Genomic DNA, 23,917 nt, shown 5'->3' with positions numbered 1-23,917 from the left:
TTTTTTATTTCGAACGGGGTCGGACGTAGAATAGATATATCGAACTCCGCCATCCCAGACCACATGTGCTTTGTGGACAGGTGGTGAGCTTTCCCGCAACACCCTTGAAAATAGCCGTGACACGATGGGTGTTCCTGAATGTTGCACACTATAGCTGCACACACTGATCGCGCCGAGGGCGCTATTTGAACACAGCGGAGTACACACGCGGCGGCTTGGCTAGTTTGGCAACATCAATGACGCATTGCATTTGCTGCATTGACTCCTCCTCGGTGCCGCGCTCTGTGCCTGCCGCGCCTCGCAAGAACTGGTGGTTTGCATCTGCAAAGACGCATGACAGTGCGCGCTCACTGGGCTCACTAATAGATGCCTTGGCAACTTCTACACCGCTACTGCGGTGCAATACAGGGCACTAGCCTATCGTTCGTGGATCAGACTATGTTTAGGACTCCATGTTTAAGCACACGGCTGCCAATAAGGAGGCTGCACTACTGCAGCACTTTCAGCCAAATACTTTGTGTGAAGCTTTGGGTACTTACTGTGCCACGATTGGGGCACAGAGAATTGGGTACCAAGAGAAGGGGAACGCAATTGAGGACGACAGAAGACTAAGTGGAGCGATGAAATTAGGAAATTCGCGGGCGCCAGTTGGAATCGGTAGGCGCAGGACGGGGGTAATTGTAGATCGCAGGGAGAGGCCTTCGCCCTGCAGTGGACATAAAACAGTATGATGGTGACGACGACGACGATGATGTTTGGGCCCGATCAGGGATCGCTGTTCGAAGCGCGCAATTCACCTAGGCCGTGCAGACTTCGCGCAGCTGACAAAGTCGGCACGGCCTACGCTAACTGCAAGCAGCACAACTGAATGCGCGTTCTGAACAACGATCCCTGTTGGTTCATTTATTGATTTGCAGAAATTTCTGATGCGTTTTTTACGTGATTTCATATATAGAATTCTGGCTATATCGAACTATTTTGCGATCAACGTGCTGTTCAATATATCCAGGTTCAACTGTATTTGCATTTCCGGCCTCGACTAGAATTTGCTAACAAGATTGTCATACACAGTTTTACTTGCTATTGCTACCGGCTGCTTGAGAATTGGACGTTTTCCGAGATACTAAGGTCTGTAAAATTTTGAGGCCACGTGCACATGAGTCTTTGCATTCCACACCAACTAGAGAGCAGCCATTGTGGCTGGTAATCAGTCCATAATCTCATTTTGATGCACAGCAATAAAAAAATCTAGCTCGATTCTAAAATAACTTTAACAACCACTGACTTGACCTGTGATGGCAGCTTTGCCATTGAAAATGGCTTACCTCCTGCGCCGTATTGATGTCCTTGTAAAGGAACAGGTTTCGGTTGGTGAGTACCACGTATGCAGGTGACCAGCTTTTCTTCTGCTTCTTGCCTGCTCGTACCAACTCCGTCTTGTTCAGCGTACCCTGACGTGTTACCAACTGGTGAGGAGCAGAGAAAGAAAGACTTTCAAAACAAACGCACACTGTCAGAACAAGCATATGCACGTAACAAGTCCAGCAAACATTAGTGAAGCATGCTTCAAGTTGATGGTGACATCCCCCAGAACGTCTAAACTGTAAGCAAGAAATATCAAAGAGCAGACGCTACACATATGAACACGCACCCATATACAAAGAAAAAGTGTTCGAAGTACACAATGGGAAAAAAAAAGAAAAAAAAAGAATTGTGCTAGGCCAATGTATTTCACAGAGAATTAAACGGTGCAGTGTATTTTTTCCAGCGTGAACACTTCACTGCACTAGGAATTTTATGCTCCTTAAGATTTTTTTGTTTGTTCATTTTGAGAGTTCCATGCTTCAAAAACATATGTGGTCAAGTGATGATTGAAATATGGAGAATGGTTCTAAATAAATTCTGTTACAGTTGACTCACTGAAGTACAGTCGAGCCACACTATATCGAACCCATTTACATCGAATTATTCTATACATCGAATGATTTCTGGACACGGTATAGTTACAATGAGTATATATAGCAAAAATTATGCTTACATAGAACAAAACTAGCAGCGACTTCCAATATATCGAACGTCAAGCGGCAGAAAAGTGCCCCCTAGAAGTTGGCTTTCCCTCGCAGCAGCAAGTAGACCTGGCGGCGCGACTCCATCTAACCCCTCTCCCTATCGTGACCGCGCTGCCTCGGACGAACCGTCAACACCCCCCTGCAAAAATTGATCCTGGCCCACCCGCAGCGCTTGCTCAGACAGCCAATCAGGGGCTCTGGCGTCCTCGGCGTGCAATATGGCGAAGGTGCGAGTTGTCTTACTGCTTTTGTGGTTAATTGTGTGTGCACCTTGTTAGCCTTCTCCCGCAGTGTTGCCGTGATGAAGCGGCAGAATTCGCCTTTCGTCTTGAAGGTCGAAATCATAAATTGGGTCGAACGCGGTGAGAAGTCGGATGTCCCCGCAGCATGCAAGATTCTGAAGAGCACTCTCAACACGATCTTGAAGAACAAGGGGGAGATTAAAGATAGGGTTAAAGCGGCCAAACTCACGACCCGGTGCCCATGGCGCCCGACATGTACACGCGGCCGGGTACGAGTGGTTCATCCGAAATTGCTTCAGCCATGCCGGCTTCCGCGTGCTCGGTGATGACTGTAAATTCTGATGAATGCAAGGAAGCCGTTGCCAGTGTTGCCAAAGTTTGGAGCGAGCTGTCAGAATTTCTGGAAGCCGTTGACGAATCAATGGTGGACGAGTTTGTAAGTGCAAATGATGGTGTCGCGACCACGGGAGAGCCCGAAAACAAAGACTACATTGCCGACATCGCACCGAGCACAAGTGAAAGTGGGCACAATGAGGAAAGCAATGACGGTCCTTGGCCCACATCCTTCGAAGTGATTGGTGCACCCGCACTAATCCGGTGCTTCTGCGCGAATGCGGAAGGTTGCGGCCTCAGCTGCTCTGACTCCTTAAACAATGTGGAGAAGTGCGTGCGTCGCAGGCAGTGAAATTGCCCAAGCAGAAGAAAATGAAGGACTATTTCATGCGAAACTAAGCTAGTTTCATCAATAAAGTGATTTTATAAATGGTACGTGCTTTTATGACATCCAACTATTTAGCAAGCTTATATCGAATTATGCTCTATATCGAACTGATAGGCGTTTTATTGCGAGTTCGATATAGCCCGGTTCAACTGTACAATTGTCACATCTCTTTCTTCTGCTGTTGAATTTTACAGGAAATTCTGGTGTACTATTATAGCTGTAATAAAGAGGTGGGATTTTCAACTACTGTTGCAGTTGCTGGTATGTCCAAGTGCGCAAGGGAGGCTTATACGGTGTTTGCCAAAAGCTTTAATACCACAGTACAAGTGATGACTTGTCACTGGGAAGCTTAGACGAGCAGCTAATCAGGGCATGGTTGGTTGGTTCAGAGCTTCTAAACCGGATAGTGCAAACAAAAAAATAGACAAGGCCAGATGGGATGGGCAAGAGGTGTCATCCCTTCACTTGACAGCCATGTCATCTTTCTCTTGTCTGTTTCTTTGTTTGCACTATCAATATGGGAAACTGTATGCATGAACAAGTTCCAGAATATAGGCCCGAAATGTCATCATCTTTGCAAAGAAACAGCTGAATAATGCAGTTGGAACCCTTTGGAATAACTAAACTAGTCAGGTGGTCCCTTAAGATTGGGTTTTCATCTGGCGCAACATACTTCTAGAAGTGTAAAAATGTTCAGTTCATGTCCCTTGAGCTGTTCATGCATATATAGCCTGAAAAATTTTAGTGCTGCTTTTTACGTGTTCACCAGCGTCAAAATGGGTGAATGCCAACAGATGCAGATAGGCTGAGTGCTTTCTCTGCAGATTAATTACGGTGCCGTATTTCTGACTTGGGAAAAGAAACTTCAACACAGAAGTAAAGCCTTTACTTACGATGCGCTTCCCGAAGAGAGTTTTAAAAAGAGTGACCGACTGGTTTAGTGTCATAATGTTTGTCTTTGGTGTTCCCTGCAAGCAAGCACAGCCTAAGTGAAGTTACAGTTGGCCACAAAAATTTACGAGACACAGGTTCCATGGCAAACGTGAATTTCTGGTCTGCAAAGGTACAGCACTTCTAATTTGATGGAGAACTGTGTAGGTCGCAAACAACAATGACGCTTCGAATTCGAGGCTATGTACACTAGTTTGCAGGAATGCAGCTTTTCCACAAACCCCATGCCTCGGAAACTTTTGTTGCCGACTGTACCTAAATGCATCAATGTAAGTAAAGCAGCATGCTTGCCTCTAATGTGTCAAAGGTCTCTATGGCTTCTGCCACGGATGGACCGTGCAGTGGGTAGTCCTCAGGCAGGATCATGGAACGCGTCCTCATGGCCCTGGCATGCTTTGCCTCGGAAAGGGATGAGGATAAGGGAAGCACCGGTGGAGGTGTGGGCTTCAACCGGTTCAGCTTCGGTGTCAATGTTGGTGGAACCGCTGCGTAATGGGCGCCGCGCGTGCTGCTGCTGCCCTCGGCTGTTGCTGGCAGTGCTCTGCGCTCCCATGGTGGCTGACTCTCGGAGCAGGAGTCAGTTTCCTCCTCAATGGAACTGGTTGGAAGCAGACGGGGCCTGTCACCAGTCACCTGGCTTGGGTCCTCCGCTGAGCTGTACCACTACAAGAAAAGAAGTTGGAAGAGATTAATGGAAAGAAGAAAGTACCAAGTGATATTATAAAGTGTATAAAGGACAAAAGCCTATTGTACAAGAACACACAGTCATAGTATCGCGTGACTCGGGGGGGAGAAAGAGCTGGCTCCTTGTTTAACTGGCATGACAGGATGTTTGGCAATCACATGAATGACTAGAAGTTGATCTGATTACTCCCACTGCCACTGAATTCTTGCACCTTGGAGGCAAAAATGCAGATTACCACAGGCCATTGATTTGTCCATCAAGACTTGTTCTCAACGTGTGCTGCTAAATCCCACAGAGAATTGACTGAAAGCACTAAGCTGAACAATGGTACTACACTGACACTTTTACTAAAGACTTGCAACAAATAGAATTCCTCAATGTGTATAAGGCCTGCTTATAAATGCAAGTCAAGAAATAACTTACATTGGCTATGCTCAAACATGGCAGCACCTGGTAGCCGTAGGATTCCCTGCTACACCTAACTGAATTGAGCAGTTTGATAAAAAGGTACGGTATCATACCATGGCATAAGCACCAAAATCAGTGATTAAATTATGGCTGGATATCACAACAGCACAATAGCCAGTCTTACCCACATATAGGTCATGACGTCTAATGAACACTGTAAAATAATGCTGCGCAACTGTATTGGAAAAACAATTACGTGAGTCTCCAAAGTCAATGCTGTCAATAAGACCTGCAGTGCAAGCATAGAATGGAGGGCATAAATGCACATTTAGGGATGTACACTGTCTTGAGGTGGAAAATTTATCACTTGCACCTTTATATCTTTAAAACAGAATATGATGGTGACACAAAGTGATGGGCAGATGCAAATGCACAAGAACAGGAACTTGCTGAATATGATGGTGCAAGTAAACAAACCAACATAGGGCAGGAAACCGGGTGTTTTCCAATTAAAATATGTTTAGGTGCAGAGCGTATTAGGGCAACAACATCGGGACAAAAAGTAACTTCACCATTACCTCTTCCTCAGAAGATGTTAATGATGACAATGAGGTCACATCAGAAGGCGGGAAGAAGCAGTCAGTCTCTGAGCCCGTACTGCTATATGGCGACTCCAAGGCCCTCGTAGCTTGGCACAATGAAGATGGGAGGCTCTCCAGTTCGTAAGAGAAAGCCCTGTTCAGCTTGTTCTTAAAGAAGAGGTCCATTATGACATAGGGCCAATCTTGGCTGCCAAAAAGGAACGACCACTCGACATCTCACGAGACCCCCTGCCTCACGGGAAACCTAGCCGACACGACACAGGAAGTGAGAGTGGCAGTGTTTCCTCTCCAGGGAGAGAAAGAAGGAAGTTGCCAGGAAGTCTACAGGAGGTGCCGACAACAAACCCACCCCAGTTGGAGCGAGGTGCACTTCGATTTCACCTCCTTTTTCTTTTCTCGCGATGTGCTGCAATACACTGAATTGCTGCCATGGCAGTGATCCAAGTTTGCTCTCCAAGGTGAGTCTTCATAAGTCATGTTCTTCACTCACTTCAAGTGCGCAGTTGTAAAATAGATAAATTAATGTTGCCCGCATTATCGAAGCTTGAATTAAAGTAAAAGAAGAAAACAAGTGGGGCTTAGCAAGATTCTTTGTAATACTGCGGCCACTATTCAACGATAAAGGCATATGTCAACTTTCTGCCTCTGCTTCTGCCTCTGCTTACTGATATTGAGCCAGTGCTACAGTCAGCTTACAAACTCTGCCTATAAGCCGACGAGGCAATAACTTCAAACTTAAAAGAAATATATCTTTTGATATCATTGCATGCAACATACACTATATTCAACAATGGCCTGCTCTTAAAAGGAGGTAATACCCACTTACCAGATAATGACCACCATTCCCTTCTCAGTATTATGCACAGTGCTCTCACCGAAACGACATCACTATCACCAGGACAATCTATCACTCTGTGCTCACAAGACTTCACTCTCCCAGAATAGCCTTCCACAAAGACTGCTGTTAAATACTAATACCAAGCAGCATATGGCACTCTTGTGCCAATCATGGCTTCGTGTTGCTCTCAACAAGCCAATTTTTATGTTTATGCATTAGTGTCACACACAGTAGCACCAAAAATGGCCTTGATGGCCTCAATAAGGGCAACACCAAAAAAGCAGAAAGAAGAAAATCACTGCCTCATTTTTGTGCACAACAAATCATTTTGGCTTACACTGTGGACCATCACATAAGGCTGAAGCCATTCTGAATTTGCAGCAATGAACTAACGAGGTCATAGTGCTACACTTTATAAGCAAGAAGTTCGAATTATGCAGTGGCGCTCTATGCAAAAGCCAAGTGCACAGACATTTTACAAACGCTTATGCCCCAGTGATAGAGCTTCAAAGTAATTAGAAAGAGAAAAATTGAGTGTGGTGATCACACAGCCGCTATGGCAATTATCGATAGCAAATGCATTTTTCTATCATTTGGCAAGGGTTCGATGAGAAAGCATGCTCCAGCTTGTTTTTATTATTATTATTCTAGCCTAGCAACATTTCTCAGCAACAACTAATTGCGTTACATTTGCAATTAATTTATTACATAGCTTCCAGCAGATACACTATATACATTGCAACACATGCCAGCAAAATTAGTTTTTATATATCCTGATCAATGATTTTCTTTGTGACATAGCGAAAACTACTGAATGGCCAAATTAAAGCACAGACAAGTGAATTTTGCCATACAACAAGTTTTCTAGAAAGAACTAGCTTTAAGATGACGAATACAATTCACAAGGTTGTTTGAAGATAGAGGATCAATGTTGAGACAAACACATGTACTGCACGTCATTTCTATGATGGCACAACAACCATACTGATGGCGCATGCATACACTAATGCCGAATTTCCCTTTAGTATTCTTAGCATGAAGCTCTACGATTGCAGCCTTATAACTTTACCTACCCTGTCTGTAGCAGACTGGTAAGCTGTTGCCAGACGACTGCCACGAGCAAAGTAAAACTTGCTGTTGCCATTGTGCTGGACGGATTCCTCATTAGTGTGCTCTCGTGGAAGGGAAGAAGAACCAGGATGGTTTAGACCAGCACGGCTACGGTCAGTTGCACAGGACTGTGAAAGGCTATCTCGGCTGCTGGACAGGAGCTCCTCCCGACTAGAGGACAACAAGCTGTCTCGACTGGATGACAGCAAACTGTCTTGGCTTGACGAGAGTGGATTGCTTTGGCTGGGTGGCTTCTTTTTGGCTGGTGGAAGGGGCGGTGGGCCCTTGCGTTGGGAAACCTGAGGCGAGTCCAACCGCGGAGCTAGGTTGGCATGATCTCGTTCCTGGAGAAGACAAGTGTGCCACGTTACAGTACGTTTAGCAATGGCAAGACATGAATGCAGTTACAAATCTTTAGAACATGGTTGTTTTTCTATGTTCTGTTTTTGAGACCTAGTAGCCTGGCTTCTATAAACTAAAGACAGCTATTATAATTGTTTTATTGGACTTGCTCTCTACAACTTTAAAATAAGCTGAAATGCACTTGATGACTCTGTACATGAAAGCAAGTTACATTGGGCACGTCAACTAACATGAGCAGCAGGCAGCTCCCCTCGGCGCCTGGGAGGCTTCCACGAGCGCTGTCCCGTATGAAAGTTGTAGTAGAACTTTCGGCCAACACCACGAGCATCAAATTCAGCCCAGTGGTCACTCAAAAAACGCAGTGGTTGCTCCTCGGGTGATGGGTGTGGCGGGCTCGGAGGACACGGTAGCGGTGGAAAGTTTGCGTAGATTGGTGACTCCCTGTCACGCCTCTGCATAAGGAAAGGAAGGAAACACCCATCACAAATAAAACACAGTGCCAGCTGTGTCTTTCATGTCTTTGTATGTCCCTGTTCCTGCACATACCATTCCTCTAGACCATTATGAACTACCAACAAGCTCATCTTGTTACAATGGTAGATGTAAGTGAAATTTGCATCAGCGTATGCCAGACGGATTAACATGTGCCACTTTATTAAATGTGCACCATTTTACTGACAGTGAAATTATCATCACGTGACATGATTTAAGCTGAGAAACTTTCCAGCAACACTATTAGGACCAACTACACTTCCTTGAACACTCTGAAAAGTCCAGAGGGGGGGGGGGGTTCAGCAAATTAGTCTGAGAAACATCACAGAGGACTAATAACGACTAATAATGTAGAAGAATATGTTAATTAAGCTGGCTTTAAATGTTTAACTGCGACAATGCATTTACAGGATGTGTTTATGCACACATACTCGCCAGACACGAGACAGCCCACAGCGCTGACCACCAATTTTTGAGCAAGAAGGATATTAATACACCTACATAAGCATTGTCACAAACCATGATGAACAACAAAAGCAATAGTGAGAGAAAGAGGCCTCAATAGTGAGAAGGGTAAAATGGTTGGCTAGAGGTGTATGTATTCGTCTAGCTTGCTTTTAATGCTACATGGGGATGAGTGGAGAGCACTCATTCTTCATGAGGTGACAATGCACTACTAGATAGCACAAGGTGCCACTGCCAGCCTTGCTCTTTGCAGGTCCCAAGGATTTCTTCTGCTTAGCGACCTATGTCATCCCTTTCTAATTAGCTAGGATGAGCACTGGTAGGAATAACTCACAAAGCGATGGGATGAAGGCTCATTGAAGGCAGTTTCTTTGGCTGCTTCAGTGCTGGAGGACTCCTCATTGTCCGAGTAGTCAATCTCGGGCTCATCCAAAGACTCGCACGAGCGTGAGATAGGGGTTGCTGCATCTGCAGGCGAGTCCAAAGTATCACTAGGTGAAGCATTCAGGCTGCGCGACTGCCACTGGTCTTCTGCATGGTTCAAGGATGAGTTTGACGCCCGCTGTCGCTGCCGCATATTAGACTGGATGCCCAAAGGCTTACCAGACAGCTCCGAAGGCACCGGCTTGTCAACCTGCATTGCGGGGAATCTTGAAGCAAATGAGAAAATACAGAGGCATGCAGTGAGGCAGGACATACATGCACACCTACCAACAGACACAAATTATGCAGCATAGCTGAACATTTTGGTACTACTGAGAAGTTGACCAAGAATGTACAAAACCTGAAGAAAAAAAATAAAATAAAATAAAATATGAAATCTCTCATACGGCTTCCTAGATTAAGGAAGTGGCTAGGCCCTTGGCTTTTACAGTCAAAGTGGTACGAGCATTTAAGTCATAACTTTTCTTGACACAGTCAGGCGACTCCTCTCTAACTCTTCAGTCTTCGTGCCTCATACAAAATAACCATAACTGGGCAGATTTTCTCTACATTATTTAGCCTCATAACGAAAGAGTTTGGTGAATAAACCAACTCAATCCCTTTCTGCCAACAGCCTTCTCTCCTTCATAAGTTTTTTGACAAAAATGTGTTCTCATTCTTAAAGCGCTCCTTCTCCCTTTACCAAAGCTCTCTTTCCTACCAAAAGGGGAAGAACTAGGACTGACCACTGGGTAGATAAAGTGATCCATCCTAGGCTTACATGAGGCAGGCTTTTGGCCAGTGGTTTGACAGATGCGTAGACTCCCTCTGCAGTGCTGGCTTGACGTGCAGCTGCGTGACGGCTGGGGCCGGTCAGCCGCCACCACAGGCTGCTGCTCTTGTCCAACGGGTCAGCCCGCCGTCTGCTCGCCTGGCAGCCCGCAAACTCTGGCAGCACTCGGGTCTGCTCACACATGCTTCAGCTTGCATCATCTACGGCTGGCTTTGCCCATGCCACCCTGTAAATGTTTACCCGAGCACCATATGAGTGCTCCAACTCAACTGTCCTGTTGGTGGCAGTGGTGTTGGAAACAGAAATGGAGAGATGCAGTCCCTCCTCGCTCATAGTACGCAGAGTAACAGTCCTGCAAACATTTGGGTGCTTTAAAGGGGCACTAAGGCAAAACATTAGCCTAGGCTGTATTGGAACATTGCCCTCCTGTGCTAGCAAAACTTATTAACGCCAGTAAACTTAGTATTGTGAAAGGAAGCTTGGTAAGCCAGAAAAGACGTAAAAACAAAAGACAGGTGGTGACCTGCCCTGATATTCCTACACCAGCTTGTTGTGACGTCATGGGTTCTAACAGCGCCTACTCAGGCTTGGTCACCATTTTATTGGTAAAGGCTGGCTACATTGCATTCTAAAGAAACAGAACACATAATCTAGCAAATTTCGTTCCTCGAGCTAAAGCATCCCGAATATGGGAAAATACTCTGAAACTCGTTATGTCGGTCTCATGTACAGGAGCTGAAGACTTGGCATGTAATTTCAAAAATGGGGTGCATTTGGCCCTAATTTTTTTCGCCAATTAACTGCTTTTCACAAAATGGATAAAAACACAGTTTATAAAGAATAACAAAGACTGATTTAGTGCCGCTCTTTAGTGCCTTTTTAATATAGCTCAACTACATTACCATTTTGCTACACCATAATTATAAAAGAAGCTAAAATTAACATTAAGTTAAGAGGAAGCTTTAGCTCGAGCCCAACACCGATGCAGCCTATTCAAAGACATGAAAAATGCAAAAACAATTTTCTGAGTTAACCCCTGGGCCGAGTTTAATGAAATTTGTTGCATTTGAGAGAGAAAGTTAAATTCTAGTGACTGTTGGAACTCGAATGTGGATTTAGGTCCTGAATTTTGTTAAAAATATCTTCAAAAATTTGGAAGTATGAAAAAGTAGAAGCACGAAGTTTAGAGATTCACAGCTCTGCATCAAGAACAGATATCGCGGTTATGTAAATGGCATCCATTAGATCATTAAAAGCGGACAAATTCGATATGTCATTTCATATCTTACATGAACTTGTTACGTTGCTTACAAGGGTTCTGCGAAAGTTGTATTTCCATATTATTAAATTTTTTGAGATTCATGTGTAACATATCAATTTTGTCCGCTTTAGATGTACTTATAGATGCAACTCACAGAACTGTATTATCATTTTTCGTTGCTGAGTTACAAACCTGATAGTGTCGTTTTAGAAAACTTGATTTTTGGCAATTTTTAATAAAAAACTGACGACATAAATAAGAAATTTGAAACCAACAGAGACTAGATTTTAAGTTTTTCTTTTAAATGCAACAAACCTCATCAAATTTGGTACAGTGGTTGCCGAGAAAAATGAATTCTATTTTTACATGTATTTAGACAGGAGCACCCGAGCTGAAGCTTCCTCTTAATTACATTGCATTTCTGGAACACTAGAAATGTCACTCTTACGATGGTAAGCCAACATAGATGCAAAACAAGTGAACTGAAGTTCCCATGCTAGCTTCTCATGATGTCATGGGAGCTGGAAGCAGTTTGCTTGGTCTAGTTATAGTTAACAGATAATTAAGGGTTATACTACATTATAAGGGAACTAGTGCTAAGCTTAGTAAGTTTTGTTAACTCTTTTTGAACAAAAGTGGCCAAAGAACACAAAAAAATATACTCTGAATGTATGAAGTCGTACCTAAGTACCGACACTGTAGTTTAGGTGCAAAAAGAGAGAAACTTGTTGTTCACCTTCTCCATTAATCACAAAAATTTTTTTGAAAAGCTCTTGAAAAACAAGAGAAGATTTTACACCAGACTTGGGCAACTTGAAGTTGCTCTGCAGCGCCTTCTTTAACTACCGTAATTCTTAAATAAAAAAAAATTAATTCTGGGGTTTTATGTGCCAATACCACTATTTGATTATGAGGCACGCTGTAGTGGAGGACTCTAGACTAATTTCGACCACCTGGGGATCTTTAACATGCCCCCAATGCATGGGACATGGGTATTTTTGCATTTCGCCCCCATCGAAATGCAGCCGCCACAACCCCGTGCTTAGCAGGGCAAAACTGCAATTCTTAAAGTGCAAAGTAGCCATAAGGAGCTTATTTATGGGGGGGCACATTTTTTTTTCCACATCACGACATCCAGATAATGTTGATGATGTCAGGCCTAGCTTTCTGCTGCCAACTTTAGTAAAGTGTTCGCTAACCTTCACACCTGCTCAGCATCAACCTTTTAAGTGCGAGAAGCGTGCAGCGAAGTTTCTACAACTTCCAAACCAGATGCGAGTAGTATTTCTTTAATGAGAAACCTGGGATTTATGCCAGTTTTGAGATATCTGTTCTCAGACCTGCATCAAAATGGACTTGATTCCCATTTATCATTTTCCCACAAAGCTTTTCTTAAACAATGTCAAAGAAAACAAAGTGGAGCATCAATGCATTTTGTCAAACTTTTTTAGCTGTCTTGAAAATGACACTTAATGAGAGCAGCATTCCGGGCAAGTTGGTAATCCATTGCTTAAATGATATTGCGCGACATAAAAAACGACACGGACGTGAAAGAAGACGACACACCAAGCGCAAACTTTCAACTAAGTTTATTGTGCCACTGCGTCATTTTATACATGGCATGCACGTAAATCGCGCATGCGCTTACACGGAAATGAAGTGCGAAATCATGTAACACGGTTACGTGTCGTGTGATGCCGCGTCCAAGTAACGTAATTCTTTTTCTGTGAGAGCTAGAGACGGGATGCTGACACACGCATCACCCAATTTCGCGATCATCTGCGCTTCAGATATCTCACGGATGAGCTGCGTGCTGCCACGCAGCTCATCATTTAAGCAATGAAAGCTTTCATTTAAGCAATGAAAATGACACGAGTGTCATGGTTTGTCCTAAGTGGACATGCCGTGAGCACTAGCCCGTTACATTCTGCGCTTGCAATACGTTTATTGAAGTAAACAGTTAGAAAGTTCATTAGGAAAATTCAGTCAATTAAAAACTGCACTTGCACGCCTTCTGGTGCCCACCACTGCTATAAAGTTTTGTCTGCAAGAATTATCAGATAATCTTAAATTTCTTTTCGTTTAAATTAACTGCAGATAGGCATTGACGAAGTACCCTGTACCATTCTACATTTGACTTTCCCATATATATACTGCTCACTGCATACCCAAACTCTAGTTCGCAGTCTTCAATGAACAGAAAAAGACTTCGAAGCCTCAACCAGCTATCGATGCAACATTTTTTCCATATCTGTATTGTGAAAAATGCGAAATGAAAATAATCTCAATACAAGCCAACATGTAACAAGATCGAGTCCCACATCAACATCAAGTCAAAAACAGTAATGCACACATAAAAAAAAAGAAGAAAGAAAAAAATAAATGAGGAGGAAAGATAGAAAGCAGACTACAATGCCAGTGATGAGCTTGCTGTAGGTGTATGTATGACAGAATGATATATAACGCTCGCAGGGCATGAGTCATGCAGGAGGGTGCAAGTGGATACCGCATCTACTCATCTTGCCCAGAAGCCACAAGAGAGGTATACTTTGGTAAAGACAATGATGAATACCTACGTGAACAACGGTGCATCATTTTAACAGCCATAAATTTTAGCTACAGATTTTTTTCCTGTTTGTGCAAGTTGTTAGTGAAAATTATAACATCTGATTTCAAGAGCAGACATGAAATTTAGTTACCCTCAAAATTAACCCTTTTAACTTCCACGTCCTTTAGAAAACGAAGTTTGCAAGTGTTAACAATATTTTTTATTCCAGCAAATGGTTGTGCATTGCACCCAAATTTGAAAACTACATTACATGTGCAGTTTATTGCTTATAATGAGTAAAAATACGAATGAAAGACATCTGACAAGAGACTCTCCCTTAGCACACGTGTAGAATTCAAACTTATTGATCCAAAAAGCTCATAACCAAAGGAATTGAAAGCGTCAAAGAACATGCTCAAGTGCTGAAATTCAAATGCACAATGTGATCAGAGTTGGCGACAACAAGCAAAGCAGAAGAAACTGTGGCCTGGACGAGTATGGATCATCCTTGTAGATATTGGTATAAACAGCCAGAACGAGTACATGCTCAGGCTTGGCAGTTAAAGGGTTAATTCAAATTAGTAAGGGCCTACAGCTACTCATTAAAATGACCATGGGCCAAGATAAGTGTAACAATTCTATTCCAGTTCCCCCCCCTTTTTTTTTGCCTGCTTAGTCAGTATCGCAAATGGCAATCTGCTTACATTATATCCAGGATCGGCTGGTCATGAGCGGTGGATGATAAAAAAGCAACAGAACTGAGCGAAAGGAATCACTATATTATATCGGCTATGCATTTGCACTTGTAAGAACACGTTGAAAGACGAAACTTTTGTTCAGAAAGTGAATGGCTACACGAGGAAAACATATATTAAAACTTATCCTTCGCATGAGTGGAACTTTGACTACATACAGATGTGAAAATGCTGATGAATAGATTGTGACAAAAGCCTATTCACTAGGCAATCTACAGGTGGCCATATGCTCAAAAGAACTTTTTAAGTGTATTACATTTCTTGGAGTTATTGTAAAGGACTTCCATTCTGCTTATCCGATGCTTTTTCCCAATGTTTGCATTTGTCAGCCCATGGCAGCAAATGCAATTTCGTTCTGGTGTGCAGTGACGAAGCAATAAGTTCAAATGAAAATAACACTAACACACCAGACAACAAGGAGCCCACAGACACAGCACATTTTCATCTAATCATGAACCAACTAGCTCAACAATCAATCCCAGTATGCAAGTATGAGAGTAATTTTTAAATGTAAACATTAGTTCTTCCCAATATGCAAGTTCTACTACATACATGTATCCAGAACACATGAGTTGAGTTTGTGAACTAAATAAAGCAGAAAAATGATAATGAAGAAGCTCTGCCACGCTGCTTGGCTTAAGATGTGTCCCAGATTGGCTGAAAACAAAACCTACATATGGAAAGTAAATCTCTGTTATCTCTATCATGGCTTTAACAGAAAAAACGTAATGTCATGAAGCACTACTACTGGCTGTTAACATTACCAAGTTTACGACTTGCAGCACTTCTCGATTTACGCTGAACGTAATTATGTGCGACATAATAAATAGCTGTTCGCTAAAAGGAATAGCAATGTCTGTATAGTCTACCAATACAACGACACAAGTTCATGAGTAAAACATGTCTGGTGTATTCAATTCCATGCTAAAACAGTTGTTGGTAAATGCACTGGCACACAATCATAGCCATGAGCACTAGGGTCTTGCTGGTTAGTACCAGAATGTGCCTAGCTACATAGCTCCAGAGAAGAGCTGTTCACCTATTAATATTCAAATGTGTCAGCAGTAATGTTGACCAAAAGAACCAGCTTTCAGAATTTTTATAGTTGTTTCAGTCCTGAGAGGTAACTGAGAAAGACATGCAATAATTCCTAAACACACCATGCGCAGTACGCGAACTTTTTTCTAAATCAGCAGGGCCAACACCAGCAAAACAAAAAGCTACTTGCTTACATGCCTCTATAATGCTCCTCAACCACATTAATGCTTACTTTGTCAAGAACAGAGCCACAAAGATGCTGCAAACATCTCTCACAAGATCCACACGGTAAAACAATGGCGAGCTTTGCTTCATACAAAACTAGATTGACAAGCTGGGCCAGTTGTTTGTGTAGCATGGCTGAACCTGTCCCATGTGGCAACTTGAAGTGACTCAAACTTATGGCACGAAGACATGCATGTCAATCATAGAGAAAATAAAATAATAAAATGGTAACGTGCCTGTTCACATTGCCCTGCCTGAGGTATGTCACATTAGAGCCAGCTTGTTAGAGCAATACTACTTACATCTGCAATATCCATTGCTGTGCTGCATCTACAGCTGCACAGTTCTGAACAAAATGCAGTGTGGTGTGCATGGGCATCATGGCTATGAAGCAGAACATTGTATGCAGTCTGTTTAAATGAGGAGCAAAGGAATGAGAAATTTGGTCAATGTGCTTAACGGCCCTTTTGCATGCATAACATGCATGCTGTAAGCAAAATTGCTAGCTCTGTAAGCTAAATCTAGCTCTAGAGCCCTCATGACAAGACTTATGGCACTGTTGATACTACGATAAACAGTATGTTTCTCGAACACTGTTATTAAACACGGTATAGTTCGGCTGTCGAGGGCAAAGCCGTTTATATTTGCATTTGGCATATAGTGCAATAGCGTCCTGTTGGACAGAAGCAAGCGCTACAAAAGTGTACCTTTTGGAGCACGTAATGTTACAGAACAGCCAACATCATACTCAGTAAATTTGTTATGCCATTTATATATTCACAATATGTCAACTCACTGCACTGACACTTGTGCCTAGCTTGCCAGTGCAGATCGCTTAGTTGCCTGTGGACGCCGTCACGAAATTCCTTTTCACGCAACCTTGGCAATGCACTCTTTTCCGTCTCTTTTGAACGCTTTTGACACGCGTTTTCCGAGCGGCACGAATACGCCTCCGGCGTGCGAAACGCGGTTACACGCCAAGGCGAGTATGCACGGTCGCTCCGCTTTCTATCTTGCTTCTTTTCGCTCATAGAACGATCTGAAATTAGCCACGAATGAAGCCTACGGCCACCGCGCAATGGTCAAGTGTTGAAGGCAAAGCGAAAGAATGAGTGTCCAGCCAATTCCGACATGCACAGCGCGCGTCCTACTTGCAAAGTGATTCATCGGCTTGGAATAAAACGATAGACATGCACACAACCGCGCGTTAACGCCAAGCGACAACGCAACGATAACGTAAATCGCGATAATTGCCGATTCGACCTTCGCAGCAGGGATTAGGGAGGTGAACCGAAAGTTCATCAGCATTAAATATGTTCTTTTCCGGCGACGCCCGCAGCGAAGCAAGTGGTTGCGCACACTGCTTCCCGCACTTTACGGACTTGTTGCACGATCCGAGCCTCCTAAACGAGACTCAATGTCACGAGCTTCCTCTTTTCAATCAAGCGGTCACCCCGACAGCTGCGGCAACGGCGAGGCGACACGCGACAAGTACGACACGAGAAGCGAAAGCAAAACAAATTCACCTCCTTCGTGGTAGCGACGGGACGGGGTCAATCCACAACAAACGCGACACTTCGTCACGACGATACCACCACAGACGATAGGGCGCACAACTTTCCCAAACCGCGAAGCACGACCGCGATCAAGAGACACGGGAATGCAACCTGGCCTGGACACAGCTGGCATGCGTTCGCTGAGACAGCAACAGCGCTCGCCAGCGTTAATTGTACGAGGCGTACGCCATGAGAACCAAACAAGCGAGGCAAACGTAGTAAACTAAGAAAAAGGAAATGTTTACGCAGGAGCGGAACTCTATCCCAAGTTGAAGGGTTAACGGTGAAAAATAAACCAGTTGCAAGATCGATGAGTGGTGAGATGCAACCTATGTAGTAAAACTTTATGGCCTCCGAGATTTGGTGGCGCGTGCTGTCGTTTTCATACATAGAGTTTCTCACTACATTGTTCCTATATTACAGCAAAACAAATCACATTTTATGATCATAATTGTTCACTATAACACTTAGCACTGTTACTTACGCGGTTTGTCAAGAAAGAACTTCGATTTTTTTTCCTTCGCACTTTCGCAGCGAGTGATGCTTGAAACACAATTTTGTCACCTACGGGAGCTGTAGCCTAGAGTGTAGTACGGCAACGTAAGGCCTTCAAGATCCGTTTTTATCAATTACACTAACGCGCATTAGCAGGGAGGGCGTTAAGTGTTAAAATAACAACAAATCGGACCATATAATGCGATTTTGCTGTTAAACTTGAGCAATAAAATAGCTGCGGTAAGTGCAACATTTTTTTAAAGGAAAGCGCGATGGCAGAAAACGGCTTCCCGGGAATCTTGCACCGCTCACGTTACCGTTAGGACTAGTAGTGACAGAAATGTAAGAAGGGAGCTTTGCTGATCCGGCATACAAACACGGTTTAACGGAGGAACTTTCTCTATGAAGCAGGTCTGCTGGCATGAGCGGCGGCTGGTGACCTCAACAACAAAAGATACGAGTATAAACGATAACATCTTCAATAAAAGGTTCCGATTTACATGTACGATCTCTTTCAGCACAGCCGGCGCGTCATCTCCCCTCAAGATCCGTTGTTCATGAACACATCTGATTGCAGTAGTCATCAGCATCCCTGAAATAAATATTTGATCAAGACAGACTGCCTCAGCGGAATGAATTAAGCAGCTTTTTTACGAAGATATTCTGAGTGAAACTCTCCTTATTTCACCATTTTTTTTTTTCAATATATTCCACTTCTCTGGAAACGTGCAGGTCGTTCCTATCCACAAGAACGTGGATAGGAAAGGGCTAGTCAAACGTTGCAAGCAGTTTTCTTTCGCATTTCCCCATGGACGTATTCATGAGAGTAGTTTCATACGTGGTATTGTTCATGGAAGAGCAATGACCAAAGCTCCTATCGTTTTACTTACGAGCACACTCCCGTCAACTGTGCACTAAACTCAAATTCTCCATATTAACCCCCCCCCCCCATAGACATACAGCATTTAGTCGACGAATTAGCCTCATATTACCAGCATTACCTCACCACCAGGGGACAAAGAACCAAACATTTTCCTTATGAATCCATCAATTTTATTATCCAATTCCCATTCGTGCCCAGACCCAAATATTTTGTCTACTTAACCCTGCAATATCTCGCCGTTGTAAATTCAGGCATACATACTTGGCCAAAACTCTGCGAAGTGCATCCCATTATGGGAGTACGAAGCAGTTCTGTATAGCACTACAAATGAAGACAGCTGAACACATGAAATACTGAGGACAGACCCAACTTTATTTGACACAGCAAGATGGTTAGGCCACCTTCTGGGCCAGCTCTTTAGCTCGTGCCCTCTCAAGCTTAGCGACACGAGCAGCAGATTTATTGCCCATGACACCACCGCCCCAGTGCTTGCGGATCTCCTCGTAGCGCTCATTGAAGTTGGTCTTGATGGCTTCCACAAGCTTGGAGAGATTGGATCGGTCCTCCCTGCAAACACCAAGAGCATGGTTAAGGAACAGTGCAGCTACCCCACTGTGCAGAAGTCAATAAACAATGGTCAGAGTTAAAAAGCTCGTAAATAAAACACCCTCAGTTGTGATCAGGCAGTGATAGGAACTCATCATGGCAAAGCAAGAGGCCAAATTAATACTAGAAAGCCACTCACGGATTGGTCTGTGCCAGGGCAAGGCAAGTGCAAGTCTTGCGCCGTACGACACGCCCCAGTCGAGACTTGTTCTTCACAATGCAGTAGGGCACACCCATTTTTCGGCAAAGAGCTGGGAGGAACAACACCAGCTCAATTGGATCCACATCATTGGCAATAACCACAAGCTGGGCTTTCTTTTGCTCCACCAAAGAGGTCACGGTGTTGGTACCCTGGCGAACCACAGGAAGACGCTTGGTGGGAACATCCTCCTTTCCTTTAGCCTTTTGCTCAGCCCGCTGGAGCAGCCGCTGCTTCTTAGCCGCCTTTGACTCTGGCTTGTATTTGTCCAGAAGCTTGAACAAGTTGGTAGCTGAAAAACGAAAGAAAAAGAAGTACAATGAGTTCAGTGGCACAACGAAACCCTCACTAATACCACTGGAGAAGCACATTTGTGGAGTTAGCTCAGAATAAGTATGTTTTTCTACAATAAACAATTCAGGTGAAGAAATTCATGAACCATCACTGCTAAGCACCATTGACAACCGGAAACAGCAGTAAAAACGAACCTGTTTGCCTGTCCAAGCACTGGGTGAACTGGTTGATGGGAGGTGGAACCTTGATACGCTGGTACAGGATGGCCCTCTGGCGTTGAATGCGTACGTACTTTGGCCATTTCACAAAACGGCTCAGATCACGCTTTGGCTGGATATCCTGGCCTAAGGAAGGCAAATAGCAAAAGATGCAGCAAGCACGTTTTCATGCCTCCAAAATGGTCCACGACCACAAACACTGCTATACTGTCAGACAAATTTCGTGCAGCAAAGGCTAGGGCGCATGCCTGCCCATCACTGCAAAAACTGGCTGCAATTAGAAGCAGACAATGGGGACATGACAACCCTCCCTTTAGAATTATTGTTGCGGCCCATACACAACTTTCACTGCACCATAGGCCTCAATGCCCATGTTAAGCGTTTACGTTAAGGATGACGAGGCCATGAATTTTAAACCGTGGACGAAATGGGAGGTAACGACGTCACACCTTATACGCGGATCGTTGGTGGGGTTTACGCATCTAACATTTTCTCACGCAGATGTATTTTGCGCAAAGCTATGACATTTAAATAATTTTGAGTGATAATTAGCGTGTGATACAAGACAGCAAAACAGCATTAGGCATAAGGCGCGTCGTGGGCGAGTTCGTTGACAATACAGAGTAGCGCTTGTTCAGTTCACTGCCTCATCCGTGTCCTTCTCGCTCTTTTTCAAGGTATTCCAATAGGCATAATTTGCAATTGATTTATGAAGCCCACATGGCCTCGCAACAGGCCTCGCAGGGTGAGGGAATTACAGCGACGCCACGAGGCTCTCCTTTGGGTTTGTATTCCTTCGCCACTAGCTTAAAGAATTAACCACGTGTCAAGATTCATCAAAGGTCTACAACGGTATCTGAATGTGATGCACAAGCCTAAATTTATCGTAACCCTCGGCCCCTCAGGGCAACCGGATCGAATCGCCATAAGCATGCGCTAGCGGAGTTCCGAAGGCTCACGGCACGCGAATACACGCTTGGGCTCGGAAATCGCAGATCTGATACAGAAAAACTTGGCTCCAGCACTGCGCCAATCAAGATACCGTGGCCGACTGTGCGCACTTTGCACAATACAGTACTACCTGACTGAAAATGTTCTCTTTAACAAAGGAGGCATTGCTTTCAAGATAACAAAGAACATTCGTCCATACCTGAAACGCCGGCTAGGGCCTAGCCTCTACCAGTGCGTTCCGAGGAACTCATGGTCTCCACGAGGCATCATAGGCCATATGCCACAGGCATTCTAGCAAGTGACTCACCAATGCTGAAATTTCTAGGACGCTTTTCAAAAAGCGGGTTTGTCACTTTCTTCTGTTCAGGTTTCTTCACAGACAGTGGGGCTGCTGCTATCTTCTTCTTGCCCTTCTTCCCTTTAATCTAAATACGAATATGAGAAAAATGAGCACGAAGCTTTGTTACTTCGCTAAAACACTTCACCAGCACCAGTTTTAAATATAGGCCTAAACTTACCTTCCTTTGCACCATCTTGAGCGAGTCGGGTTTATGCGCAGCCGAAATACACGACAACAGCTACGTACGATGCCGTGCACGTGAAAGGAAGCGCACGTTCAGAGAAAACGGTTATAAAGTGTTCATGTTGCCAGACGTAAGCGACCTTTCTCTAAGACATGCTAAGACCAGAATCTACTGAACTTCGCTAAGACTGCAAATGCCGATGGTGGAAGGCCTGAAAGAAGTTTTCATGGAGGAAAAAATTTTCTTTCTTTGTGGAAGTTTTTATGCACAAAACGGGCTTGAACAATCGACCGCGAGCATTTTGCGGAACATATGCAGCCAAGTCGACGCCAACCAAATCCAAGTGGCCAGCTGCTCGCTCGCTCAGGGCGTCCGTCGGTGAAGTCGGAGTGGCCGAAGAAGTGCCGAGGTTCGTAACTTGTGTGACAACTTTTCTTGCATCACAAGACTATATAAAGCTCGTTGACAAGTCAGAGCTTGGGCGACGCCATTGTCACCTCTTCTAGGCACATCCGTGCATCGGCAGTCACTGGCATGAGTCAGTCGTCATGGGCGAAACCAGCAGAGCTCAGTTCGAACGTGATGCCGTGGAGTTTGCATCTCGGGCTGTCAAATTCGACCTGGAAGGAAATCCCGGTCCTGCTGCCTACTACTACAGGGTGTGTTATCAGCCTTTCCTAGCTGACATGCGTCCCAGCGCACGCTTCTTGCTATAGTGAACTGTGGGCTAGCTGGGACAAAATTGATCTGCAGGGTTGTGTACGAGCAGGCGAAAAAATTCGTTCGCTAAGCAGTTGCCGGGTGTTGTAGGCACACGTAGCCTAATGCAGTTGTGATTTGTGAGATGCGGTTTAGCATTTCTGCTAGAGTGTGTGCCGGCGCCCATATCCACGAAAACGTTGTTGCGCAAGAATTGTTAGCAAGAGCAGCTAGAGCTAGCTGCTAGCCACTCGGGAAGGCGCCTGGGCCCCGGCCAATGGCAAACAGCACTTAACGAACAAAAATGGTTCGAGAATTCGGCACCGAGCTTTCACAAACTCACGCAGAACTGACGCCTGGAAAAATTATTTAATGAAAAATTGTATCATTGTGTACTGTGGTTTAGCGAACGAGGTAGGTAACCGCTTAGGCACGTAGTGAATGGTATAACAATAATTCTTATAAAAATTCAGACGCCTATTGCCGGCTCAATGAAGCTAACAAGACTGATGTAACTACAGCTTAACTCTTTCTTAATCGCTATAAATATGCTCATTTTCGGTGATTTTATCTTTTAACAAGACGTAGTAGCCGCGAATGATGCGGGTTACATTAAATTACAGCCTGATCACGGGTAAACTGCAAAGAAGCATCTCAAGGAAGGTGAATGAAAGTAGTAATGTGTTTTTTTTTTTGTGTGTACGTGCCAAAAGTAAAAAAAAAATATGCACCTGGCTCTTAGTAACCAACTTGTGTAAGTTAAAATACGGTGAAATTATGCAGATTTGTTGGCCTCAATGCTAGCCATAGTGATGAGCATGCTATGCAGGAAAGCAGTAGCTTCGAGAATGTGAAAAGGTGCAAGTTTCTATTGTGCAGGGAACATTTGTTTTATTCAATGCAGCAGGCCTTTGGTTCATTTTTTACTGCATTCTTTAGGCTCGCAAAGCAATGGTTGTCAGGTCAGGGAGCATGCCTCCTCATCCTTGTATATTGCATTCAATCAGTTTACACTTTCATTAGTGTACAAGCAAGCTAGTCTAGTGCATGTTGAACTGGCGCTGGTGCCTCCACATGCTTTGTCGAGTTCCCGTACAGTAGTGTGGAGTGGTGGACAATATTGTGCAGTAATGAATAAAGATGTTTGCACAGGCGGTGTTCAATATCTAAGAGATTAGACAGCTAGTCAAGCTTCGATTGCGGCTCGGTCTGAAATCTACTGCAGGCTCTTCTGTGGAAGAAGATCCCACACAATCCGAAGTATCGCTTGCAATAATTCGTACATATGTTGTCGAAACACTGAATGGCAAAAGTTAATTTGCAATTGATTTAGTCAAGCACAATTATCAAAATAATGCGCACTCATAAGCATCCATTATTGTTTCAGACATTGTTAAGACAGCCTATATTTTGGATAGGAAGATTAGACAAACCAATACAAGCTTCTATGTCTTCACTGCTGCTTTCATTTAAAAATTATGTTACCAAATCGATTAAAGCACA

The 23,917-nt window shown here is 44.0% G+C and overlaps 3 protein-coding genes, 1 long non-coding RNA gene and 1 other non-coding gene across 11 annotated transcripts in view; 2 read left to right on the top strand and 3 right to left on the bottom strand.

Annotated features, from left to right (window-relative positions):
• The window catches only part of LOC135901312 (rho GTPase-activating protein 15-like), a 37,187-nt gene extending 18,619 nt beyond the window's left edge, over window positions 1-18,568 (bottom strand). The window contains exons 1-8 of one of the 6 annotated variants that reach the window (XM_065431295.1): window positions 17,516-17,833; window positions 10,151-10,388; window positions 9,550-9,580; window positions 9,281-9,477; window positions 8,220-8,441; window positions 7,590-7,970; window positions 4,275-4,646; window positions 1,326-1,466 (exon numbers count right to left, since the gene is read on the bottom strand). In XM_065431295.1, the coding sequence (XP_065287367.1) occupies window positions 1,326-1,466; window positions 4,275-4,646; window positions 7,590-7,970; window positions 8,220-8,441; window positions 9,281-9,477; window positions 9,550-9,580; window positions 10,151-10,345 (1,539 nt within the window). In that variant the 5' untranslated portion in view covers window positions 10,346-10,388; window positions 17,516-17,833. Of the gene's footprint in view, window positions 1-1,325; window positions 1,467-4,274; window positions 4,647-7,589; window positions 7,971-8,219; window positions 8,442-9,280; window positions 9,597-10,150; window positions 10,389-14,675; window positions 14,697-17,515; window positions 17,834-18,029 lie in introns of those variants that run through there. The other 5 variants (XM_065431148.2, XM_065431089.1, XM_065431237.1 and 2 more) reach the window with 5 other exon arrangements.
• On the top strand, window positions 5,501-18,731 carry LOC139054571 (uncharacterized). Its single transcript, XR_011511332.1, has 3 exons — window positions 5,501-6,136; window positions 13,896-13,965; window positions 18,559-18,731. It is a non-coding gene; the product is annotated as an uncharacterized lncRNA (long non-coding RNA).
• A 543-nt stretch (window positions 18,732-19,274) lies between these two features.
• On the bottom strand, window positions 19,275-21,863 carry RpL7A (ribosomal protein L7A). The gene is made up of 5 exons (XM_065430990.1): window positions 21,710-21,863; window positions 21,499-21,616; window positions 20,217-20,366; window positions 19,669-20,020; window positions 19,275-19,490 (listed from the first exon to the last, which is right to left on the bottom strand). The coding sequence occupies exons 1-5, from the start codon at window positions 21,722-21,724 to the stop codon at window positions 19,316-19,318; spliced, it is 810 nt and encodes a 269-aa protein (XP_065287062.1). The 5' UTR covers window positions 21,725-21,863; the 3' UTR covers window positions 19,275-19,315.
• Window positions 20,108-20,178, bottom strand: LOC135897891 (small nucleolar RNA SNORD36). The gene has a single exon (XR_010563184.1). It is a non-coding gene; the product is annotated as a small nucleolar RNA SNORD36 (small nucleolar RNA).
• Window positions 21,864-22,026: 163 nt separating the features above from the next.
• LOC135901108 (calpain-7-like) overlaps window positions 22,027-23,917 on the top strand; it is a 33,739-nt gene continuing 31,848 nt past the window's right edge. For both annotated transcript variants that reach the window (XM_065430875.1, XM_065430806.1), the window contains exons 1-2: window positions 22,027-22,124; window positions 22,222-22,374. In XM_065430875.1, coding sequence (XP_065286947.1) covers window positions 22,264-22,374 — 111 coding nt within the window. In that variant the 5' untranslated portion in view covers window positions 22,027-22,124; window positions 22,222-22,263. The remainder of the gene's footprint in view (window positions 22,125-22,221; window positions 22,375-23,917) is intronic.

The sequence above is a fragment of the Dermacentor albipictus genome, chromosome 1, assembly GCF_038994185.2.
Source record: "Dermacentor albipictus isolate Rhodes 1998 colony chromosome 1, USDA_Dalb.pri_finalv2, whole genome shotgun sequence".
NCBI classification, from domain to species: domain Eukaryota; kingdom Metazoa; phylum Arthropoda; class Arachnida; order Ixodida; family Ixodidae; genus Dermacentor; species Dermacentor albipictus.
Note: the sequence above shows the minus strand (reverse complement) of the source record. Positions and strands in the feature narration are given on the sequence as shown.

What these genes read in the sequence shown, in the direction of transcription:
- RpL7A (XM_065430990.1), bottom strand. An exon ending in GTGCTTGGACAGGCAAACAG is followed by an intron (nt 20,021 to 20,216) that starts GTTCGTTTTTAC and finishes TTCGTTTTTCAG; the next exon opens with CTACCAACTTGTTCAAGCTT. An exon ending in GCCCTGGCACAGACCAATCC is followed by an intron (nt 19,491 to 19,668) that starts GTGAGTGGCTTT and finishes TGGTGTTTGCAG; the next exon opens with GGAGGACCGATCCAATCTCT.